Source organism: Terrapene carolina, unplaced genomic scaffold, assembly GCF_002925995.2.
Source record: "Terrapene carolina triunguis isolate 2854851 unplaced genomic scaffold, T_m_triunguis-2.0 Scaffold231, whole genome shotgun sequence".
Classification (NCBI taxonomy): Eukaryota; Metazoa; Chordata; order Testudines; family Emydidae; genus Terrapene; species Terrapene triunguis.
Genome location: NW_020664582.1, coordinates 13,805,568 through 13,830,568, shown reverse-complemented (window position 1 = coordinate 13,830,568; position 25,001 = coordinate 13,805,568). Strand labels below are relative to the sequence as shown.

At 40.4% G+C, this 25,001-nt stretch overlaps 2 protein-coding genes across 4 annotated transcripts in view; one reads left to right on the top strand and one right to left on the bottom strand.

The window, feature by feature from the left end:
* The window catches only part of MYO19 (myosin XIX), a 43,086-nt gene extending 36,361 nt beyond the window's left edge, over positions 1–6,725 (bottom strand). Inside the window, exon 1 of the mRNA XM_026656467.1 lies at positions 6,645–6,725. The gene's annotated coding sequence lies outside the window, so the exon portion shown is untranslated. The remainder of the gene's footprint in view (positions 1–6,644) is intronic.
* The window catches only part of GGNBP2 (gametogenetin binding protein 2), a 27,207-nt gene continuing 7,466 nt past the window's right edge, over positions 5,261–25,001 (top strand). For 2 of the 3 annotated variants that reach the window (XM_024195379.2, XM_024195375.3), the window contains exons 1-6: positions 5,474–5,605; positions 6,670–6,794; positions 14,902–14,982; positions 15,982–16,235; positions 17,080–17,178; positions 23,002–23,115. In XM_024195379.2, the coding sequence (XP_024051147.2) occupies positions 6,702–6,794; positions 14,902–14,982; positions 15,982–16,235; positions 17,080–17,178; positions 23,002–23,115 (641 nt within the window). In that variant the 5' untranslated portion in view covers positions 5,474–5,605; positions 6,670–6,701. Of the gene's footprint in view, positions 5,284–5,473; positions 5,606–6,669; positions 6,795–14,901; positions 14,983–15,981; positions 16,236–17,079; positions 17,179–23,001; positions 23,116–25,001 lie in introns of those variants that run through there. The other variant, XM_024195377.3, reaches the window with a different exon arrangement.

Genomic DNA, 25,001 nt, shown 5'->3' with positions numbered 1-25,001 from the left:
ACTCTACTTTTGCCAGCTGAAATCCTTTCAATTATTAACAGTTTATGTTAATTCTCCTTAGCATATAAATCAATTGCAAATTGTGGGGAAAGAGAATTCAGTGGTTTAGGATTCTAGCCCGGCACTCAGAAAGCCCAGGTTCAATTCCCTCCTTTGCCACAGTCTTTTTGTGTGACCTTGGGCAAGTCATTAAAATAAATAAATAAAATTAAAATAATGGAGAGAACCTATTTCCTAGAACTGGAAGGGACCTTGAAAGGTCATCGAGTCCAGCCCCCTGCCTTCACTAGCAGGACCAAGGACTGATTTTGCCCCAGATCCCTAAGTGGCCCCCTCAAGGATTGAGCTCACAACCCTGGGTTTAGCAGGCCAAAGCTCAAACCACTGAGCTATCCCTTCCCCCAAATTCATATCTCATTTCCCTATCTGTAAATTGCAGATAGTCGTACTTCCCTATCTCATAGAGATTTGAGGATAAATACACTGTGAGGCATTCAGTAATACCTTAGATAGAAATGCAATACAGCTGGTAAAAACTTATTTAACAAATCTTTGTTCAGGTTCTTATGAACTAAAGGGTTCATTTCATCCTTACTGCACTGACTCAACAGACTTATAGTGAAGAGCGTGGCCCAATAATTGAAATTTGCCACGCTAACATAGCAAGTCTCAAAAACCATTACAAATTAAGATCCCATTCTTTCAATCAGATGCATGTAGACAGACTCGCCTTGTGCTGTAGAGCTCTGCTTCGTACAATGGGATTCAGGATGGGTGCAGGGTTTTGCCTATGTAAATCCAATTGCAGAATCAGGGCCACGGACTATATTGGTCACCTAGGATTTGTGTTTATTCTTTTCAACTGTTGATCTCTGAATTAGAGAACTTCCTCCACTATCTTTGGGACAACTATACATTTTGGGTCAATGTTATCTTTGGTTTACCCATCACAATGGTTTATAGTAGGGCTGTCAAGTAATTAAAAAAAAAATCATGATTAATCCCATTGTTAACGAATAAGATTTATTTAAATATTTTTGGATGTTTTATATATTTTCAAATATATTGATTTCAATTACCATACAGAATACAAAGTGTACAATGCTCACTTTATATTATTTTTATTACAAATATTTGCACAGTAAAAAAACAAAAGAAATAGTATTTTTCAATTCACCTAATACAAATAATGTAGTGCAATCTCTTTATCATGAAAGTTGAACTTAAAAATGTAATACTATGTAAAAAAAAAAAAAAAATTGCACTCCAAAACCAAAACAATGTAAAACTTTAGAGCCTACAAGTCCACTCAGTCCTACTTCTTGTTCAGCCAATCGCTAAGACAAGAAGTTTGTTTACAATTGGGTCATCATCTGAGATTGCTAACATGAAATATATGACAGAATGCAGGTAAAACGGAGCAGGAGACATACAATTCTCCTCCAAGGAGTTCAGTACAGTAACAAATTCAATTGACACTTTTTTTTTTTAATGAGCATCATCATGGAAGCATGCCCACTGGAACGGTGGTTGAAGCATGAAGGGGCATACGAAGGTTTATCGCATCTGACACGTAAATATCTTGCAACGCCAGCTACAACAGTGCCATGCAAACACCTGTTCTCACTTTCTGGTGACATTGTAAATAAGAAACGGGCAGCATTATGTCCCATAAATGTAAACTTGTTGTCTTAACAATTGGCTGAACAGGAAGTAGGACTGAGTGGACTTGTAGGCTCTAAAGTTTTACATTGTTTTGCTTTTTGAGTGCAGTTATGTAACACAAAAATCTACATTTGTAAGTTGCATTTTCACGATAAAGAGATTGCATTATGGTACTTGTATGAGGTGAACTGAAAAATACTATATCATTTTTACAGTGCAAATATTTGTAATAAAAAAATAATATAAAGTAAAAACTGTACATTTTGTATTCTGTGTTGTATTTGAAATCAATATATTTGAAAATAAATTTCAATTGGTACTCTATTGTTTGACAGTGCAATTAAAAGTGTGATTAATCACAATTTTTTTAATCGCAATTAAATTTTTTGAGTTAATTGTGTGAGTTAACTGCGATTAATTGACAGCCCTAATTTATAGTACAATTTTCTGGTAATCATTAGTACATATTTATTAAAAATGATTAAAGTGTTTAATTTAGGTGGCAATCAAACAAAGGCCTCAGTCATAAACTCAGAGTGACTCACATGTATTAATGTTTGGAGGTTTGGAGCCTAAGGCCCAGATCCTACAATGACCTCTGCCTGAGTGCAGGATAAGGATGTAAATGGGTATGATAAAGTTGAATTGTCTGTTGGTACAAGCAGCAAACTACATCTAGCATGCTGGGTAAGGTATTATTTAAATTGCATTTTGTTGAGCAAAGGTTTAGGCCCTGATCCTGCAACTGGTAGAGTGTAGGAGTACGTCTATGCAGGAATAAAAGACCCAAAGCATAGCCACAGCTGGCCCAGGTCAGCTAACTCGGACCCTCCTGCTTTGCAAGGTTGCAGAGCTCAGGCTCCAGCCCAAGCCCGAACATCTACACAGCAATATTACAGCCCTGCAGATTGAGTCAAATGACCTAGGCCAACCACGGTTTTTAATTGTTGAGTAAATGTACCCTAGAAGAGGCCTGCTGTATCTATGCAGTGCCCCATTGACTCTACATGGGTTCAAGTCCAGGAGCATGCTGTTGATTGCAGGACTGGAGGCTTGGTTTGTAATGAAAAAAGACTAACAATTGAGCCCTGTAAACCAATAGGATTGTAGTATGCAAATAAATAATGAAATAGCGGATGGGGTTGGCTCTTTTATCTCTGATGTCACAGTCCCAACAATGAACTATTCATAGTAGGTCGAAGATGGCAGAACTCCACATCATGGGTCAGTCACCCATTTTTAAAGCTATATAAAGTAAGTCATTCACCACTGAATTAGTGAGAGTGCCAATTAATTCATGTTACTTATTGTCAATAACAAGCATAACAACTTCTGGCCTGAGGCAATTGGCATAGTTTTTAGGACAAAATGTTTAGTCCATGAATAGTTACAGATAGCTAGCGATATTTCAGGGGAGGGGGGGGTTGTGTTAAAAAAAACCAATAAATGCAAAGCACAGTTCTTTGATCAAAAAAGCTGTTCACATTAACTCCTGTGTGATAATTTGAGAAGATGCAAGAGAAGCTGGCACAATGTGAACAAGGCATTGGGTCATTTTTTGCTCATAGCACTCTAATGAGAAATTAAATGAGTTTCCAGTCTGCCTCACCAGCATACTGCAGAATCCAAAGACCCTGCTGGAGAATTTAGGCCAGAGTACACAGGGTCTGGATAATCATGGTAGGAGAATCGCAGATTGCATTTTGATGTTTGTATACGTTTTAGCCATGATTTCGGAAATGGTTCTGAAGTTTTCTCCTGCCTACACGTGCAGTCTAATCATGTTCAGCAGCAACTATTGTAATATCTGTTAGCAGCAACAGCTATTTTTCATGGTGTACACAAGGCTAGAGAAGTTAACTGACTTGTCCCAGGTGATGCTGCAAATAGGCATCAGGTGGGAATTGAACCTAGTTTTTATTTTAACCCCTATCCCACACACTCCCATTTTCACCTCTACCTTTATCAGCAGTCACATAAAATGCAGGGATTTTCTTTTTAGCCCTCAATTCTCTCTCCTTCCCTTACTAGCTTTCTAATTTCTGTTTCACCTTACCCTCTTCATTTCCCCTAGGAGGGAGGGTCTCACCCAGTGCTTAATTTGTAATGGAAGAGGTGCCAGGGCTCAAGCAATTTTTTTACTTTCATAACTGATGCTGCAAGTCCAGAGGTGCAGAGCTATCTTCTTGGGGTGGAGCTCACTACCCTGGCCTTACCTGTCTTCTTTCAAGGGTTGGGGATATGTGTGTGTATTTCTGAGAGGCAGCCCTTCCTTTCCCCTTAGGCCCTGTTTTGAGCAAGGGTGTTTTTCAATTGTGTTAGCTTAACCTGACTGAAAAATCCTGTTAATACTTGTATAATGTAGGCAAACACATAAGAAGCCCTGTTAGCAGGTGGTGGTGTAGCACAGTACCTCATCTAGAGCTGGGTTTTAAAGGTGTGACCTTGGCACATGCTAGAAAAATCTAATACAGACAAGGCAAATATCATGCCTGCAACCCATGATAAACTGCTCAAGGGACAGCTTAGGCGGTAGCACAACTTCAGACATGTTAAAAAGTTTGTGTCCTCACTGGTATTAAGAGAGTTTTTCAACTATGACAGGTTTCAGAGTAGCAGCCGTGTTAGTCTGTATCCGCAAAAAGAACAGGAGTACTTGTGGCACCTTAGAGACTAACAAATTTATTTGAGCATAAGCTTTCATGGGCTCAAATAAAATTTGTTAGTCTCTAAGGTGCCACAAGTACTCCTGTTCTTTTTTCAACTATGTTAAGCCAACTCGACTCAGCTAACGTGATGGAAAACCTTCCCAGCCTTTTACCCCCTGAAGACAGGGCCTTCGACCTGGTCTACACATAAAAGTTTTACTGGCATAGCTATCTGGTCAGAGAGGGTGTGATTTTTTTTTTTAACCAACATAACTATGCCAATAAAAGCCCTAGTGTAGACAGGGTTATACCAGCATAAGTGCTATAGCCAGAGGAACTCCATAAACAACACCAGTATAAGCATTTTAATACCAATCTAACTGTGTCCACACTAGAGCATTTTGCTGGTAGTTTTATTGCCATAACCAGAGCCTTCAAGTCAGGGGTGTCTCTGGGAGGTGCCTTGTACTATGTCCCCCCAGAGGGTGGATAAGTAGCTGACTCTCCATGAGGCCCCCCTCACTGGGGTGTGGACCCCTCTTCAGGTGAGCCCCTCCCTCTCGCGGGGGGGGGGGGTGCCCCCCACCTTCTCTCTTCCCAGAGGGTCTCCCCCCACGAGGGAGGTGCCCCCCCTTACCCGGACAGAGGGGAGAGCGTCTCCTCAGCCAGCGCCTCAGGGGAGACGGGAGGGGCGGACTGATCCCGCCTCGCAGGCGTTGCCCCCGCGCCTCTCCTTGACCCGGGGCTGCCCCGAGTCCCCTCATACTGAGGCGGCTCATCGGGCACTAACCCCAATCCCGCCCCCGAGAGCGGAGCACTGACTCCCCGCCCCCCGCCGGACTATTTCCCGAGGCGGCGGAGGGAGCCGGGCGCTGGGCCCCGCGGGTATTTGTGACACCTGCGAGGCTCCCCATTCCCCTGGTAAACGCCGAACCCAGCGCTTAGGCCCAGGAGAAGGCGGTGGCGGAAGGTAAAGGTCGGCAGGGCTGGGGGCGCGGCCTGGGCGGGTCACTCGCTCCACCGCCCTGGGGCAGGAAGAGCCTGGGCCCGTAGTGGGTAGCAGGGCGGGGTCTCCCTTCAGACAGGGGCGGCGGCGGCCTAGGCCCGGGCGAGGGTCTCCTCAGGCGGGGTGGGGAGCGGTTGGGCCGCGGTCTCTCGCGAGAGGTAGGCGGGGCCGGAGCGGTACCGCCGCCTGCGGGGAGGGGGCGGCTCTGAGGAGACGCTGTAGCTGGGGCCTGGGCCGTCCGCTGGCTTGTCACAGCGCCTAAGGCTGCGGACTCGCTAAGGAGCCGGTAAAGGCCCCCGGGTGACGAGCGGGGCGGCCTGCCAGGGCCCGCGGAGGGTGACGGGGGCGGCCTACCTGCCAGGGCCTGCGGGAGGCGGGTGCAAGGGGGCCGGGGAGGGTGCAGGGGAAGGCCTGACGGATCCCTGCTCCGGTCTGCGCTGCCCCCAGCGGCGCCCAGGCCGGGGAGTTGCCTGAGCGGGTGGGTGGGACGCGTGCAGAGGAAGCTACTGGGCCCCGGGGCGGCGACGCTGCTCTGAGCTGGCGGGGGCTGGGGGCAGTTAAGGGGGCGGGGGCTGCGCTCGCGGTGCCCCCGAGGGGGCGGCGACGCGCTCGGAAGAAGAGGCCCGATGGAGGGGACGGGTCCCCGTCCGGGAGCGGGAGGGGGGGGTCTGTGCTTAGCAGACAGGAACCTCCGCTCCGCTCCTTACATAACCGCCGTGCAGCGAAGCGCGCTGGTGGGGGGGCTGGCTGCGCTACACCCCGTGCCCACAGCGGGCGGGTTCCGCACGGGGCTGACCGCCTCCGAGAAGGGGCTGAACCCCACCAAGGGATGGGCGGAGCCTCCCGGTCCCCCCCTCCCGAGTGGGCTGAGAGTTCAGGCCCGTTGACAGCCCGGGCGGATTCTTCTCCCCCCTCGTAGTGATCCCACGGGAAGGGGGTTGAGTCCTAGTCAGAGCTTGATAGGCCTGGACAGGCTTTCCATGTTCAGCCACAGTGCCTCCCCCTGGTTTGCTTATACCCCACTAGAGGGTCAAGGTTTGACTCCTCCCTAGTCCTACTGTCCCCTCCCACATGCTGTGTCGCATTTCCCAGTCTTTACACCTGAAGTCCCATCTCTTCTCCATCTCCGTTTCTTCCAGACCCAGAAACAGTGACCTGACTACAGAAAATGGGTGTGGGCCTGGGCGGAGGGTGTCTCTTGTATTGGTGCCTGGAAAGCGGAGATTTTTAATGTACACTCTAGTGTGTTGAATCAGGCGACCCGATAAAGCAGACTCATTTCCCTGCTGGTGAAAGTGTTTTGGAGAACCAGCGCTCTTATTTACCTCTCTGGGGCTTGGCTGTTTGCAGGCTGAAGCTAGGAGGAAGCAGCAACAGCAGAGATGGCGCGGCTGGCTGCAGTTTGCAGAGACGGGGAGGAGGAATTTCCCTTCGAAAAGAGGCAGATCCCTCTCTACATAGATGACACCCTTACAGTGAGTGTCTGTTGTACAAGTAACACCTAATCTTCATGTATCTAGCTGAGCACTTAGCAGTTACAACATAGGCAGACGATATGTTGCAATTCCTAGGCGAGGCCTTTCTCTTTAGACGTGCCTCTTAGGCTCCTCCTTTGAATTCTCCCAATGCGATAATGTTTGGGAATTGATAATGCTTTGAGTCACTTATGCTTAACGCAGCAATGCATTTTTCACCAGACTTCTTCAGAAAAATATAGATGACCAAATCAGAAAATACTTTTTGCTTATTTGGGGCCCATGTATGTACAATTTCCAAGAGATGGTAGGCATGTGGCTCAGCCTACCCAAAAGTAAGGCAAAGCAATCTTTAAATAATGTAGGATTAATATAATTAGTGAATCATGAAACTAAGGTACCAAACGAGGTTGGCCAAATATAAATCACATTTTAAAATAAGTGAGAAGAGGATTAAGTGGATTGGTGGTACATTTGCATTTAAAATAGAACAATTTAGGGACGTTGATGTTGTTTAGGTCCTGCATCAGAACATTATCCTTTGTACAGTTCTCCTTGTAATTGCTTGATAGTTTGGTTGTCCTGTCTCTCAATGCTCTATTCTAATGTTTAAAATCTACAGTCATGTGGTTTATTTTTCCTTTCCTCTATCTGGTGAATGCAGTAAAATTAACTGAATGTGATCTGGGGGACTCTGGTTTGGGAGCCTCTCTCTGACTTAGTGTTGCGTGCTTCAGTGGAAGGTGCAAGAAAATGAACTGAATGTAAACTGTGGCACAAGGTGCCTATAGAGGAAGTGTCTTCATAACACTAGCTGTTTAGTAAAAACAACAAGGAGTCTGGTGGCACCTTAAAGACTAACAGATATCTGTTAGTCTTTAAGGTGCCACCAGACTCCTTGTTGTTTTTGTAGATACAGACTAACACGGCTACCCCCTGATAGCTGTTTAGTATTTGCCTTAGCCATGAAGCATGAGACTTTATCCCTAATTTTCTTTTTATCGAATCTAATGGAACTGTGGATAGTCTGATCCATATTAATGTCCTCCTTTTTTTAATCCTGTTCAGTTGTTGGCCTTGACATATCTGGTGACAGTGGATGATATATGCTAATTATGCATTGTGTTAAAAGTTTCCTTTTATCTGTGTTAAATTCCTGTTTTTTCTATTTCGGTGATTATCCTGGCTTGTATTATGAGACAATGAACAGGAGTGCCTGATGTGCTGTATTTTAGCTATTAAGTATTTTGTATACTCATTTCTCCTCTCTGAACTAAATAGTTCAGTCTCTTCGTATGGAAGGCTCTTTCTGTTTCTAAGCATTTGTTACCTCTCTAGACCTCTTCTATTTCTCCTGTGTCTTTTGAAGTATAATGACCAAAACGAAATACAGACTTGCCAGGGAAGTCTTGCTGTCCTGGCTAAGTCACAATTTGGGTAATTTAAATTTTGCTTACCTAAAATTCCTTCTTATTTTACAAAAAGAACAGGAGTACTTGTGGCACCTTAGAGAGTACTCCTGTTCTTTTTGCGGATACAGACTAACACGGCTGCTACTCTGAAACCTTCTTATTTTAGTGGGCTGAAATATTTTTCTCTTCCTGTCCTAAACGGTTAGTGTTGTTCAGTGCCATCAGACTGTCGTGCTTTTAACGAGGGTAGGCTACAGTTGTGATTGAAGAGGTTCCTGTATATAGCTGTAAATTGTTTTTTGATCCCTTTAGATGAAAGGTATTTGTATAAGTACCGTCATTCTCATTATATAGAGACATTACTATTGGTCCAATTCTCATTCCATTACCACTATTGAGTCACACAAAAAATTCATGTTTCTACGTATGCTAGAAGTGTCTCTTTAACAGTAATGGGAATAGTAGTTGGGTGGTCTCCTTGGGTGTGTGTTTGTTTGTTTTTTTTTGTTTTGTTTCTTTTTCCCCTAGGTCTTAAGTATCTATAATAAGTTTTCAAATACTTAAGAAAAAGTAGTGCATGTTCTGCAGTTGTCTGCAAAGCTTAGCTCTAGTGCTTTAACTTTTAACTTTAAAAAAAAAAGTATCAAATAAGTGTGTTAATTTGATATAAACAGGCTTGTAGTAACCCGTCAAAAACTTGCTTAAAAACATAGATGATGGAGAAGATCTGCATCTGTGTAAGTCATTATGCAAACTTAAATTCTAACAGACATTTAGATACAAAGTATCAAAATGACCCCAAATTGGTAAATGTGTGTTTGAACTAAAATGTGGTAGAAACTTACTACGTCATCTTGGAATAATGATAAAGTGGCATAGAAGCTGCACAGATGCAGTATCATTTTGCTCCCTTAAATGAACAGTGCACTAGCTTAGGTGTCCTGTCCTCTCATAAAGAGAAATTGCTGAAAGTTTAAAATAATTTACCTGTTCGGTTTATGAAAATAACATACTCTATATGATTTCTAGAGGGGATGGGTTTGATTTGGTACTGTGGGGACCTGCTCTTCCATTTCAGTACCTCAGGAACTGTGGTTGCTGTTGCTCCTGTCCATAGAACTTCATCCAAAAGCTGCTTGAACTGACTTGATCTTTGACAGTTTCACTGTACTGCTCATGTAGTGAGGAGATCTATATACATACAGAGAACATGAAAAGGTGGGAGTTGCCCAACCAACTCTAAGAGGCTAATTAATTAAGATGAACTGTTCTCAGCAGGAGGAAAAAAAACCCTTTTGTAGTGATAATCAAGCTAGCCCATTTAAGACAGTTTGACAAGAAGCTGTGAGGATAGGTAACATGGGGGAAATAGATTCAATGTGTGTAATGGCTCAGCCATTCCTAGTCTCTATTTAAGCCTAAATTGATAGTATCTAGTTTGTATATCAATTCAAGTTCAGCAGTTTCTCGTTGGAGTCTGTTTTTGACGCTTTTCTGTTGCAAAATTGCCACCTTTAAATCTATTACTGAATGGCCAGAGAAATTGCCACCTTTAAATCTATTACTGAATGGCCAGAGAGGTTGAAGTGTTCTCCTACTGGTTTTTGAATGTTATGATTCCTGATGTCAGATTTGTGTTCATTTATTCTTTTGTGTGGAGACTGTCCGGTTTGGCCAATATGGGCATCCTCTGATGTTGGGGTGGAAGACAGAAATTACTTATTGGTCTTTCTTCACTAATAGCAGCAGAACATGCTGGTACTCTGGTACATAGCACATTCTCAGTTGGAGTATGATATCAACACTGACAAAGATTGTTAGTTTCAGGCGGATGGTGTAAATTGCTTTGTGCAGCATGATTGCATACCATATGTGGCATTAACTGGCAGAGGATATATGGGTGCAGGGAACAATTATTTATATTCCAGTAGCGCCTACAGGCCTCAACCAGGTTGGCCATTGTCAGGCACTATACAAACATAGTAAATATAGGAAACCCACAATCCTGCACCAAAAACTGACATGCTGCTGCTCACAAAGTGTTATGGACCACAGGGGCATGTTGTTTTGCAGACAAAACTACACAGGATCGTTTCAGGGGGCAAGACAAAAATGCCACATTTATTATGATGACACAATTTGATTTATGACCAATAACTAATATCTAATACCTATGTATATACAGACACACACACTCACACACATCAAATGTTCTGCAGCTGCTAGATAGTTACCAGTCCTGAATGTAGCTTGAGTTTGTGGCTTGGGTTCGTAGCTTGTGGCAGCTAACTGGCCAGGGAAGCCGGGCACAAGGAAGGGCTGGGTCTCTGCTGGGCATGCACCGATGCCCTTCCATGTTGGCAGCAGAATGTTACCCTCCAAAGTCTTCCATCTCACCCATCCTTTTTTGTAGGCTTTAGTTTGAATCCAGAGTCTATAGGTCTTGCTGTGTCACGCTGCCTCTGGGTTTGGTGATTGATCACCCATCAATTGCAGACATGACTTTCAGCCTCGGACCTGGCTTTGATCTTCCTTCTATTGTACCTTTGTTCTTTTCTTTTTAGGGTGGACTCTTAGGCCTGGTCTACACTAACCCCCCAATTTGAACTAAGGTACGCCACTTCAGCTACGTGAATAACGTAGCTGAAGTCGACGTACCTTAGTTCGGACTTACCGCGGTCCAGACGCAGCAGGCAGGCTCCCCCGTCGACTCCGCGTACTGCTCTCGCCGAGCAGGATTACCGGAGTCGACGGCGAGCACTTCTGGGTTCGATTTATCGCGTCCAGACAAGACGCGATAAATCGAACCCGGACGTTGGATTGCCAGCCGCCGAACTACCGCGTAAGTGTAGCCAAGCCCTTACTTTGTTAGGGCTCTTGTCTGCATCTTCGGCCTTTGGAGTTTGAACTTTATTTCATCAGGACAGGCTGGTGCTGGAGGTTGATTCCATCATCCATACATACCTCATTCACACATCTAAACTAAACTAATAAGATTACAGCAGGGTTTTGCAAAAATGAAGGTTGCAGCAAGCTTACAAAATGGAGTAAGAGTTTTAAAATGGGGTTTGAATTACAATATGGCAAACAGTGAACAGAAGTTCCAATATAGACAAGTGTAGTGGATGGCAAACAGTGAACAGAAGTTCCAATACTGAAACAGTGCAAGTCTCAGTGATTTAAGCAGGAATTGGATTGACAGTGAAACTTACAAGGGCAACTGGCTGAACAGCTATGGCTCTTAACAAGCATCTTAATTGTCAGTTAGCCAGTTATTGGGGTAACCAGTTTTATGAATGAATGTTGTTTCATTCATAAAACTTTACTTATGAAGTTACATTAATAAAGTGAACAATTAAAAACAATTTCATTCATCAGTTCTACAATGTAAAGTGGGACCAAAGGAGGGGCAAAAAAATGGCACAGGGTAGTAAAACAGAATCCCGTAAAGAATAGAACGAAGCATTAGTGTTCTAATGTTAGCATGTATTAGAATGGGACAAAGGTGCTTTCAAGGCTGGGAGAACAGATGATATCATTCAAATAAACCTCTTTCTAGCTGAAAGAGCAGTATTGGCTGGCTCTAAAGGGAGATGCATCAGTGCTCTGGAGTTTGTTTCAGTATTTGTGGGGGAAGCAGAAGTAGAATGAGGATTTCAGAAGATTGCTGCCCTCTTCTCTAGCCAATTAGTGGCAAAAGAGTTGGTGAAAAGGAAAATGGAAGCAAACTACTTCATTTTTAGAGTTGACATGTTAGTTCAGCCACTAGTCCAATTTAAAGGGAGGGTAACAACAGATTTCTGTTAAATTACAGGGTTTTTTCCCACACGTTAGCTTACTGAAACTGAATTTTAAAAATAAATTTGACTTATTTGCAATTCTCTGTTGGAAAATGAAAATCGGTTAAGCAAACTTCACTTTTTTTTGCTAGTCAGTCTTTCTTTGTCTCTCCATGGTGCAGTTTGAAATGCAAACACTGAAGCAGGTTTCTTGTTTAAAAAATTGTTTCCATTGGATAGAAACGTCCTTGTTTTAAATAAAAATCTAAGTTTGGGACTGAATTTGAACTAGTGCGGGCCCTGATTCCATAAAGAGCTCTGTGCAGGCTGATCCTTACTTACTTTAGTGGGGCTCTGTGAAGAATCAGTGATCCATGCACCTAGAGCCAGTTGCAGCATCCGGACGTCAGTCCTTTCAGTAATTATAGTTAGCTGGATTGGTATGTTCTCTGCAAGGTTGTTAAATTAAATTAAAGCCCATAGGTAATAAGAGAGAAATCTAGTTGTTATTTGGTAAGCTGCTAAAGTAAGAGTGCAATTGTAATATGTTACATTTGTTAAATAGTGTTTAAGTTAAAGGAATGCAAAACTTGGACTGTCTGCAAAAGATTAACAGATTAGTTTTCTGCATCTCCTCTATCTGTGATACACATTGGAGGAACTTTGAAGAGACATATCTTAATTGTACCTATGAAGGAGTCCAGTTCTCTCTCTCTCTCTCTTGTGGAATGGGATGAAGGCAGGGAATAGCAATTTGAATACTAAAGGAAGAGACTTGTGTTCTCTTAACTGCAGCCGGTAAAAAAATTTTTTTATCGTTCCAGACAAAATATTTGTGCACCCTTGTTAAAATGGTAGAACAAAATTGCCTGTTGAAACTCCCAATCCATGATGTGATATCGAAATTTAAAATACTAATTGGGTTGAGGGAACTTGCACTTTGTAAACAAGAAAATATTTTGCTGGATTTTTGGTTGCAAAATAGATCTTAGTGCTTTTCATTATTTAAACAACAGTAATGTTGTTTGGCTCTCTGTTAGCAAATGGCACCGTAAGTGAATACCACATCACCTTATTTTTCTAGCTTTTGGCTTCCATGCTGCATGGTAAGTAATTAGGCAAGCAATAGTATGAAATATTGTACCAATTATCACATAGCTCTGTGGGATTAACATCTTGCTTTGAACCACTTGAGAATTGCAGCTACAGTGATCCAAAGCAATGTAAATGCCTTTGGAATACCTTGTTAAATTAATGTTCTTAAAATTGATACTTTGCAAGAATAGACTGTGAAGTGATTAAACTGTCATACATGTGCTTCCATAATTTTTTTTTCTGTAGTTGATCTATTGCAGGGGTCGGCAACCTTTCAGAACTGGTATGCCGAGTCTTCATTTATTCACTCTAATTTAAGGTTTTGCGTGCTAGTAATATATTTTAACGTTTTTAGAAGTCTCTTACTAGAAGTCTATAATGTATAACAAAACTATTGTTGTATGTAAAGTAAATAAGGTTTTTAAAATGTTTAAGAAGCTTCATTTAAAATTAAATTAAAATGCAGAGCCCCCCAGACCGGTGGCCAGGACCCAGGCAGTGTGAGTGCCACTGAAAATCAGCTCGCGTGCCGCAGGTTGCCTACCCCTGATCTATTGGATCACTTGGTATAATGCCTTGCAACAATTTTTGTTTGTTTTTTTTATTTGAAGCACTGCTTCAAGTATTGTAGATTGGGGTTCTCAACCTTTTTCTTTCTAAGCCCCTCTCCCCCCCGCTATTAAAAACTCCATGGTCCACCTGTGCCACAACAACTGGTTTTCTGCATATAAAAGCCAGAGCTGGCATGAGCAGGTAGCAAGCAGGGCAATTTCCTGGGGGCCCCATGCCACAGAGGCCCCCGCGAAGCTAAGTTTGGCTTTAGCCTCAGATGGCAGGGCTCAGGGCCCTGGACTTCAGCCCCATGTGGTGGGGCTTCAGCTTTCTGCCCTGGGCCCCAGCGAGTCTAACACTGGCCCTGTTTGCAGACCCCCTGAAAGCTGCTCGCGGCTCCCCAGGAGGACCTAGACTCCTGGTTGAGAACCACTGTTGTAGGTCATATTAGTAACGTATCAGAGGGGTAGCCGTGTTAGTCTGGATCTGTAAAAAGCAACAGAGAGTCCTGTGGCACCTTAAAGACTAACAAATGTATTGGAGCATAAGCTTTCGTGGGTGAATGCCCACTTCATCAGACGCATGTAATGGGAATTTCCAGAGGCAGGTATAAATATGCTGGCAAGAATCAGTCTGGAGATGACGAGGTTAGTTCAATCAGGGAGGGTGAGGCCCTCTTCTAGCAGTTGAGGTGTGAACACCAAGGAAGGAGAAACTGTTTTTGTAGTTGGCTAGCCATTTATAGTCTTTGTTTAATCCTGATCTGATGGTGTCAAATTTGCAAATGAACTGAAGCTCAGCAGTTTCTCTTTGAAGTCTGGTCCTAAAGTTTTTTTGCTGTAAGATGGCTACCTTTACATCTGCTATTGTGTGGCCAGGGAGGTTGAAGTGTTTTACAGGTTTTTGTATATTGCCATTCCTAATATCTGACTTGTGTCCATTTATCCTTTTAGGTAGGGACTGTCCAGTAACGTAAATATTGCTGTCTAACCTAATGATTGTTGCCACTTCCTAAAGAAATGTTTTAGAAAAGCACATGTTCTAAAGTGTCTTCTAGAGCAGCAAGACAAAGTTGAATGCTTTGCTGACCATTCTGATACCTCTGTATGGAGTACTCTTATGTTTAAAGCTTCCAGTATTGTAATGTGAGAAGAATGAGGATTCAACAGGCAACCGTACATGCATTTTTAAAAAGGAAGTAGAATAAAGTCAGGTCTGGATTATGTTTGAATTTTTGTGTTCTGAGAGGTTATTTTTTTTCTTGTTTAGATGGTGATGGAATTTCCTGATAATGTGCTAAACCTTGATGGACATCAGAATAATGGTGCACAATTAAAGCAGTTCATTCAGGTAAGACACAATCCTTAACTTCCTGTCAGTTTAAACAATCCATTTGCCGGATTTTACTTTCTCTGGTTACTTGCTTTATGGTACTTATTTCTTCAAAGGTGTATCCGTCACCATGTTGATAAAGTACACTGCTAGCTTGATGTGCAGTGAAATGCCTCTCAGGCACTAGCACCAAAAGACACTGTGTACGTTACACTTTTGTCCCATTGCAATTGTTGCTCCTTTATGTACACTCTGTTCTTTCCAAAGATGAAGTGCATGTAGTTTTCAAGAAAAAAATCCTTAGGTGTGTCCTGAATTCTTAGTCGGAGGACTTCAAATCTCAACACTTTCACCATAAGTGAAAATCACTTGCCATAGTTTGAGACCAGAGAATACCTGTGTGGTTCAAAATTAATGTACATTCTTTCAGTGTAAATACTAGGAGGTCAAGTAGTAAATTATAACTTGTTGGTTTAAAGTCGTCTTGCAGGTCTCAGGCTGATCTAATAGTCCCACAATGAGAGAGCTTTTGCCAATCCAGATTTCTTCCTCTCCCCCATCCCCCAATATTTTTTATAGAGGAATGGGTCTTTCCCTTTGGAAATAAGGCCGGGTGAAGATGTGAGTTCTCTGCTGTAGCAACATCTCTTGGCAAAAAGATGTGGGGAGGGAGACTGGGGGGGAATTGCCTCCTTATCTTTTCCAAGGCTGGGCCATAAGACTTAAAGCAGTGCTGTTGGTGACAGAAGTTGCATCTATGACAATAAAAGGCATGCTTCTAGTCACATGTTGCTCCAGGCTTTTCTCTCTGCTTCCTCTTCCCCCCCCCCCCCAAAAAAAAGGGGGGGATGATATTTAACTTGCCAGTGGTGAACTGGTGACCTGAAATTTTGGGGCTGCAGACAGTATCCACTCTAAGGTATTTTGAAAGAAGAAAACTGTGAAAGTCTAGAATTCTATAATAACTTAAAAATCAACCCTTTAGAAATCTTAATTCATTGCATCTCTCTCTCTCAGCGACATAGTATGCTTAAACAGCAGGATCTAAATATTGCCATGATGGTGACATCGCGTGAAGTCTTGAGTGCACTTTCTCAGCTTGTCCCATGTGTTGGCTGTCGTCGTAGTGTGGAACGTCTGTTTTCCCAGCTTGTTGAGTCTGGAAATCCAGCACTTGAGCCCCTTACGGTAGGGCCTAAGGGGGTCCTTTCTGTAACTCGAAGCTGTATGACTGATGCAAAGAAGCTTTATACGCTATTTTATGTGCATGGGTAAGTTAAACTACTTAGTGTGATATATCAAAATACAGTCACTGAGCTTATTCTTTCCATTCCCCTTTCTGAAAGAAATAAGCTAACTTCTGCATGTATGTTTTACCAAGTTGTCTTGGTACAGACACGAACGTATTATTGGCACTGTGATCAGCTACTAATTAACTGGAAAGCAAGCTGAACTAGAAATTGTGTGATCTGTTACGCTATTAAAGTTTAAACTTGCTCATCTTTCAGATGACCAGTTGAATTTGTTGCTCTTTCCAATTGCGAAAAAGATTCAAGATTAGAATTAAGATTCTTAGCCAATGGCTTCCAAATGGCCATATGTGACTTTTGTTGGCATGTCTAGAGGAAGAGTGCTTGCAACAGTAGAACAGGATTTTCCTTTTTCTCTAGATTGTAAACATTAAAACAAATGATATTTTCTTGCAATTTTATACTACAGTAAGTTTGCAGGTGGGGTGAGAGGAAGGAATCCTTTCGTGTAGGAAAGGTTGGACTTAGAAAACAAAACCTCTTCTGTGTCTACTATCAATAAAGGCATAGCTGTATCTGGATGGCATATTGGACTGTGTTTCGTATTGCTTGCTAGAATGGTTGGTTGGGAAAATGCCTACTGCCCTCCCTTCCTTTACCTGAAACATTATATAGGCAAAGGTGGTAATGAAGGCAGGAAGAAGAAAAGCTTAGGGTTAATAAAAGAGTGGAACAGTATTTGTATCTCTGATAATATCTCTGTAACAGACTGTTTTCATTTAATTTTTGTTGGATAATCTTGTAAGGATTTGTTTGCAATATTGTAACTTTAATTTTAAAAGTAGTTTCTGAAATGTCTACATAGGTCCAAATTAAACAATATGATAGATGCAATTCCAAAAAGTAAGAAGAACAAGAGATGTCAATTGCACTCCCTAGACACGCACAAGCCAAAACCTTTGGGGTAAGTTAAAAGAACTTGGATACTATGTCAGTGTGTACATTAAAATCTAAAAATGTTCAAAGAACAGAATTATAGACGAGTATTTTTTCCACAATTTGTTGTCATGAAGAGATACTGAAAATTCTGTAGGTTTATCTGAATTTTGTAGGCAGAGAAGTGGGGGACCAGCAATATGCAGTATGGAACTGCATGCGTAGGTCTAAAACCCTTTTAGCAGCCTAGCAAAAGCAAAATTTTATAGCTATAAAACTATTTTGAAGGTCGTATTCCACTGCTGTAACTTCATGTCTGTGAACTTTGAGAGTAGAAATCTTCACCAGAAAAATCTGAAGACTTGTTTTATGACAAATTTTGGCCCTATCTATATTCGCTTTCAAACCATATTTTTAAAAGGTGAGTGTGTGTGTGTGTGTGTGTGTGTGTGTGTGTGTGTATAGATAGATAGTGTGTGTGTGTGTGTGTGTGTATTTTTAAAACACGTATAGCATTGTGGATGGAGCTAAATTAAAGCGTGCAACTGTTCTTAAACATGGTAGGAAAGCCAGCACAAGTGAACACTTGCAGGGAATAGAGCAAAGTCTGTCTTTCACTTAAACAGTGAAACTTATAGCTCTCTTACACTATTACTGTTACCTTTGCAAGCCAATTTACTGGGGGGGGATTCAGTCTGCTGTTAAACTGAAACAATTGTACAGTGGTGTGAACCCCATTATGTTGCTCAATGTTAATTCGAAACCCAGATATGTTCACTTATCCAGTCCACTTAACCACTCCAACCAATGCATGGACATCTTAAACCTAGTGATATGAAATATTGTTTCAAACTAACAATATAAACATTTTTTAATTTGACAAATAATTTTTTTGCTGATTTTTGGAATGGGGGGGGTCACTTTTTTGTTACCTTCACAAAAAATTGCATAATTATGAAAATTGTGAGGAAAATTCCCTCTTTTACCAGGTCTTTCCTAGGAATAGCGCCATAAGCTCTTTGAAGCCAGGACTGTCCTTTCTTATTCGTAAAGGGTTTACATAATGGGCTCCCAGACTTACTGGAATCTATGCACTACTATAATTTAAATGTTAAATAAGTCTTTATATATGCAAATAGTTAACTGTTGTACAGAACATTCCCATAATTGTTTTCTGCTGTCGTGCAAATCTGAGCTAAAAGTGATTGTTTATATTGCTGTCAGCTAGTGTGTTAGACTCCCATGATTGTTTTTTATGGATTATAATACTTGTTTAAAGCAACAGTCAGTTTGGTTCAGTAAGCTCAGTATTTTTGGGCAAGACTACTTGCCACAAAATATCAAAGTTGAAAATCTGGGAGTAGCAACATGCAGGATTGCAATCGTATCCCACTTCCTCATGTTAAATCCTGCGGGTATTTCAGGTGGGGTGTGGAGTTATTGCAGATTTCTATTGTCTCCACTCTTAACAAATATGATGTCAGTATCAAATGAATGAAGACAAACTGTTCTGAGTGGCTCAGTCTATTGTCACAGTCCCTCTGCCCAGGTAGCTATTCTCACATTGGCTTGAAATATTTTCTCTCCAACATGACCACTGAATCTTTTTCTTAATAAACAATTAGGCCTAACTTAGTCCCCAAACCCCTGGTCAGAGCTCTGATGTGTATGTAATGCATATTAGTAGCCCTGATTCTCTTAATATAGTCTACTGAATTGCTAATCCCTTTTTTATCACAGCTGTTTGCTAGATATTGCATCTTTATGTGGCTGGATTTTTTTGACCCCGGGGAAAGAATTGGGGGGGGGGGGGAAAACCAACCCCAATTCTTTGGGGGGGGGGGGAAATCATGATATGAACATTACAGTTGCAAACCACCATTCAGTCAGCTCTGCTTATATGTTGTATCTCTTTCTCATACCCTTTGTCTGGTCTGTTTAGATAATATCTTCAGCACAGCAACTGTCTTTCAGGTGTGTGTTTTTGGTACGGTACCTAGCACTGCAGGGTCTCACTCTTGGTTGGCCCCTAGGCACTGCTGCTGATATAAAAGATAATGTGTAATAAAGATTAAATTAGATCAGTTTTCATGTGTTTGTATAATTGTGCTTGTAGAACCTTTCGGAAAGTCTTTCATACATCTGTGTGAAAGTGTGCAAGATTAATTGAATGCAGATACGCACCATTTTATGAATAAACGTATAGAATTGAATACATAGTATGTTTGTATAAATAGACTCAAGTCTAGTTAACCATATCATGTATTCAAAAGGTGATGGCATAATAATATTTGGCTCATTTGAAATGTGCAGAGCTTGAATTATTAGAAATCCCTAAAATTCATGAGTTCTGTCTACCATCATAGGTGTGTACACACTTCAAAATATAGTTGGTTTTTTAGCTGTAAAATTTACTAGTTGGCAGCTGCTATGACATCTTGCCATTCATGTTATCTTGCTTGTTTCCATATTAGGTGGTGGTCTTTTGATTTTAAAAACAATTCAAGTGAATAAATAAGATAAACTGAATCTCTAGTTAGATGGGATTTACTTTGCTAAGTTGAATGGTGTAATAACAGTCTGCAAAGCATGTCAATGTAACAGCCTGGGTCTACACTACAGACTTACCTTGATATAATTATACGTTAATCCATACCCTTGAGCAAGGCAGTTATACCAACTGAACTCCCCGTGTATACAGCACTTTTTTCAAGACTAAACTTGTTAAGTTCATAGAGGGGGTGATATGATGCAGTTGCCCACAATGGCATGTGGCTCATGTGCAATTGCTATTCGTAAATAACTGGTGGCTAGAGAGAGGCTAGTAAATGGGGAGAACTTTGAGTTTCTAGAGAATTCTTTCCCAGGTGTCTGTTTGGTGGGTCTTTCCCACATGCTCAAGATCTAACTGTTCGCCCTATTTGAGGTCAGGAAGGAATTTTCCCTAGGTCAGACTGGCAGAGACCCTGTTTTTTTGTCTTCCTCTACAGTTTGAAAGCTTGCTTGTTTTGAACTAGGATAAATGGTAGACTCTTCGTAACTTGAAGTCTAGATCATGATTTGAGGATTTCACTAACTCACCCAGATGTTATGGGCCTATGACAGGAGTGGGTGGGGTGAGGTTCGGGGGCCCGTAATGTGCAGAAGGTCAGACTACATGATCGTGATGGTCCCTTCTGGCCTTATAAAGTCTATGAGAATGTTATCCCTCATTGGAATGTATTGGAACCTTGTCAGTATCAGTTATGTTCTGTCTTTAGCAGAGTAAACAACATGTCAGAGCTTGATCAGAAGTTTCAGATTGTAGGACAAACTTTTTTTTTTAAACACAAACTTGTCTTTCATTTATTATGTCCATTCTCTGAGAGGCTGGGTGGGAGGAGGGAAATAAAATTGATACTGTAAAAAGCAACAGAGTTCTGTGGCACCTTATAGACTAACAGATGTATTGGAGCATAAGCTTTCGTGGGTGAATACCCACTTCGTCAGATGCATGACACACCCACAAAAGCTTATGCTCCAATACATCTGTAAGTCTATAAAGTGCCACAGGACTCTTAGTCTGGATCTGTAAAAAGCACCAAACACGGCTACCCCTCTGATACTTAAAATTGATACTGTTTTTTCCTTTTTTTTGTTTGTTTTTGTTTTGAACTTGAGATAATAGTAGCTAGTCATTAGTTCCATCTCTGACCAGATTAAATATTTCAATAAAGAGAAATATAATTGGTAGTACATACTGTTTTGTTGCATAAGCAGAGGTATAGAAGCTAGAGCTTGGATTTGCTATAGGGGGGCTCTCTTCGGAGGCTCACCCCTATAGCAAATCCAAGGGAATATGAAAACAATGTGCAAAAGACTAAAGTTGATTTCTGTAAGATGAATCCTCAAAAGCAGCTTTTTCTCTAATAAATGAATATATATCTTATTCTCAGGTTGAGTCAGACCAAAGAGGATTATGAAACAGAATGGTTCATACATGAACGTAATTAAAATTTTGCCTTAGCTCTCTCAACTCGCATTTATTTATTTATATATAACTATATCTATCTATATATCCATAGTATGCAAATTGAGGCTTCCAACTCTGTCAGATAATGCTTTATGTAGACAACCTGTGTAGGCTGTTTAAATTACATAGCTTGCAGTTTGCTTAAAATATACTGCTCAATATAGTACTGCGTATACTATTATATAGTGCAGAAATCATCCGGTACTAGCAGTATTGCTATCAACCCAACTAAATCTGCAGTTTTGAATGAAGGCAAATGTATTAATAGCCTAAATGAGGAGGTGGGATAGAATTTACGTGTCTCTCCAAGAATATGTAGTTGTGAATGATCTTTAAAGTAACTTCTGACTGATTTTATTTTTTCTTTGCAAGAAGTCTTGCCTTTAAATAAGATAATCACAGCTTTGCATAATGCATATTATATATAAGATTTAACTTGGAGTTTTAATTAGTTTTCAATAACATACTAAATTTGTAGTTGTAATTACAAGTAGTCAACTACTGTGGTTATTGGCTGACAAGTAGTTAGGAGCCTATAGTCATACCATCTATTGAATTGTAAAAGGCATATCATTACTGTGTTCCCTTTGGGGCTCAGAAGATAACTTGGACTCCTCTTCCAATCTTAAGGATTACTTACACTTGGAATTTTATCAAAAGAACTGTTCTAAAATAGTTATTTTTGACAAAAGCCCCAGTGTGGACACTTGTAGGCCTGGTCTACACCTAAAACTTAGGTAGACCTAGCTGTATCTCTTAGAGCTATGGAAAAAAATCACTCCTTGTGCGACATAGTTAGGTTGTCCCACTTTGGAAGAATTTTTCTGTTGACATAGTTACTGCCTCTCAACAGGGTGGATTTACTATAGCGACCGAAAATCCTTTCCATTGTCGTAGTGAGTGTCTGCATTAGAGCGGCATAGCTGCAGCTGTGCTGCTGTAATGCTTGTGTAGTGTTGACATACCCTTATTCTGGAATAAGCACGTCTTTTTCTGATTTAGATTAATCCTTTTGGTCCATAGGAGTATTAATGCTGGAATTTATACAGAAATAAAATTTCCAGAATAATTGTTCCCAAATAGCTATTTTGGTAAACTTCCAAGAGTCAGCAAGCCCTTAAGTAAAAGTGAATTGTTGTTTGTTTCTTCTTTGCCATACAACTGCTGACTATTTCAGCAAATGTATGCTGTTAAAGATAACTGAAATATGGTGTTTTAGCTTTGAACTTGAAGTAGTTGATAATGGTGTTGAAGCATGTCTTAATTTCAGATTGCAAACTAAGTATCCGTTTGCTGTGGAAATAAAGTTTTATAGATACTTTACATCAAAAGTGGTACTTGATTGGGGGAGGGGGGAATGTTACCTACAACTTGTCATTGAGATCATGATTCCTGCAGAAAACAAATTCCATTTGATCTTGTCACTAATTTTGTGGAAGAATAATAATTTTTCTGGGAGGTGCAATGCTTTCCTGTATCTTGGAATATATAGGATTCAAACTAAATTAGCTAACTGTAGGATTTTGATAGCATGTTTCAGGAAGACATTTTAGTTTACTCTAGACATTATATAGCTGTAATTTTTTTTTAATACTATGCTACAGTGAAGGGAGCAATAGCACACTCAGTACAGAGAAATTAGGTGCAGATAAGAAAAATAGTGAAGACAACAGGAAGGAGAGCAAATGTAGGATCACTTTCCACTATGGACCTTTCCAGGGAGCTGCCAGGTAAAATAATTAAAGAAAAATAACACTACTGTTTTCCTTTCTCCCTCTCTCAAAAGAAACTAATGTGCAGTTTTTGTTTTTAATTGGTATGTTATGTTTCTTTCTGCAGGGGTTGTTGGATGGATGTGTGGGAACTCATGTCCCAAGAATGCAGGGATGAAGTAGTTTTAATTGATTCTAGTTGTCTTTTAGAAACATTAGAAACATATCTGCGAAAACATAGGTAAGTTAAGGGAATTAAAATGTTCTTTACACTTTATACCCTACATACTAGGGATTCTCTCATGAAACAAAGTATATAACGAATACAGTTTGAAGTTAAAGGTAAATAACAAAGATCTTTTCAAAGCTCTGACAATTTTGCAGAGTTCTGCAATAGTTGATGAGACACCAAAAACAAGATGTACTCCTTTGGTTGCTTGATAGTAATAATCAGTCAGAGCAGGAGAAATGTAGAACCCTAAGATCAGGCCCTAGCTTACTTTTCATTTTATGATTTTTAGCTAGTGTACAACACTGTAACTTGTATCGTAATTCTAGCTACATAATCACTTGAGAGATGAAATGGTATTCTCTTTTTCCCAGTTAATAAAGATTGTGGCAGTCTTATTTGCAACGATTAAACTATCATCTGGCAGCTATTAGAAAAATATCAGAGGCAGTTGACTTATCTGAGGCATCAGCATTTGATTTGATGTAAACTATCTCAGAAGATAATTTAAGAATCAAACTCCACGTGTTCACACCCTGTGCCCCTTTTTATTGAGTTTATTATATGGAGATATACCTGTCTCCTAGAGTCATCGAGTCCAGTCCCCTGACAGATTTTTGCCTCAGATTCCTAAATGGCCCCCTTAAGGATTGAGCTCACAACCCTGGGTTTAGCAGGCCAGTGCTCAAACCACTGAGCTATCCCTCCCCCCAGTTTGATTGAAGAGTATGAGCAGTACTTCCAAAACTATTTCTTGATCTGAGAGAATATTAGATTCCTTACAGTGGCTATATTTAATGTGCTATAGTTGACCTTTTTTTAACTAGTTCTTGTAACTTAGTCTCACAATTTAATCAAAATGTAGTAACAAGGCAATCCCTGGATAGAACTTCAGACCATTGTTTTAACTTTCTAGATTGAGTTCATTTAAAACAAAACAATGGTAAAAGTTTCTTAATACTGTTTCCTGTTTTACTTTTAAAATTTAAAATTTTTCAGAATTTAAAACTAAATTAGGAGCACGTTGAGTTTAGACCATAGAATTTTTTCAGTAGTAGTGTCAGTCATTTGAATAATTAAAACCTTGAATATCAAATATTATTGCTCTTAAAATAGTTTTCTTAAGCTTGGTTGCATTTTTTTAGATTTAGCACTTTTCTAAAAGTGAATAATGCATTTCACAGCGGTTGAAAGCCCTTAGTGCACTGTTTTATGACACACTTAAGGTGAATTAGATACCTTGTATAACGACACATCTTGTGCGGCTACTTGCACACATTTTATTTGTTTAATATGTACACTTACCTGTAGTAAAATCTAAGGCACTAAAGTAGTTTATAATGAAAATGCTGATCTTACACCGCAGATACCAGATAAAAATGTACTCTTTGATGTACTGTTTATTCACTGTAGTTACTTAAAATATTCTGAAGTCCCCTTACAAAGTCACTTACATTGTGCCACAGATGGAAAAAGAATTTTAAAGGTACAGGACTTGTGCTGACTTAGACCAGTGATTCACCTCGTCCAATATTTTGCAGGAATCTCACTAATAGACAATATGGAATAATCTGTCCATAGAGGAAGTTTCTTCCTAATGCTACCAGTTAGTGGTTGGTTTATGTCCTGAAGTATGAAAGGTCATATTAGCAACTTCATTATATTATAAAATATAATATATACTTTGCATGTTACCCATGTAAGTCTTTTTGACTTTTTTGTTTGAAATATCTTAACTTATAGTGGTCTAGTTTAATAAATGTAATATGCACTGTTTTATTCCTAAATGACTCTTATAATTGTATTAAACTCTGTTTTAAATTGCTACTTCAATAAGAATACTCTTTTTTTTTTTTTTTTTTTTTTTTTTTTTTTTTTTTTTTTTTTTTTTTAATTTT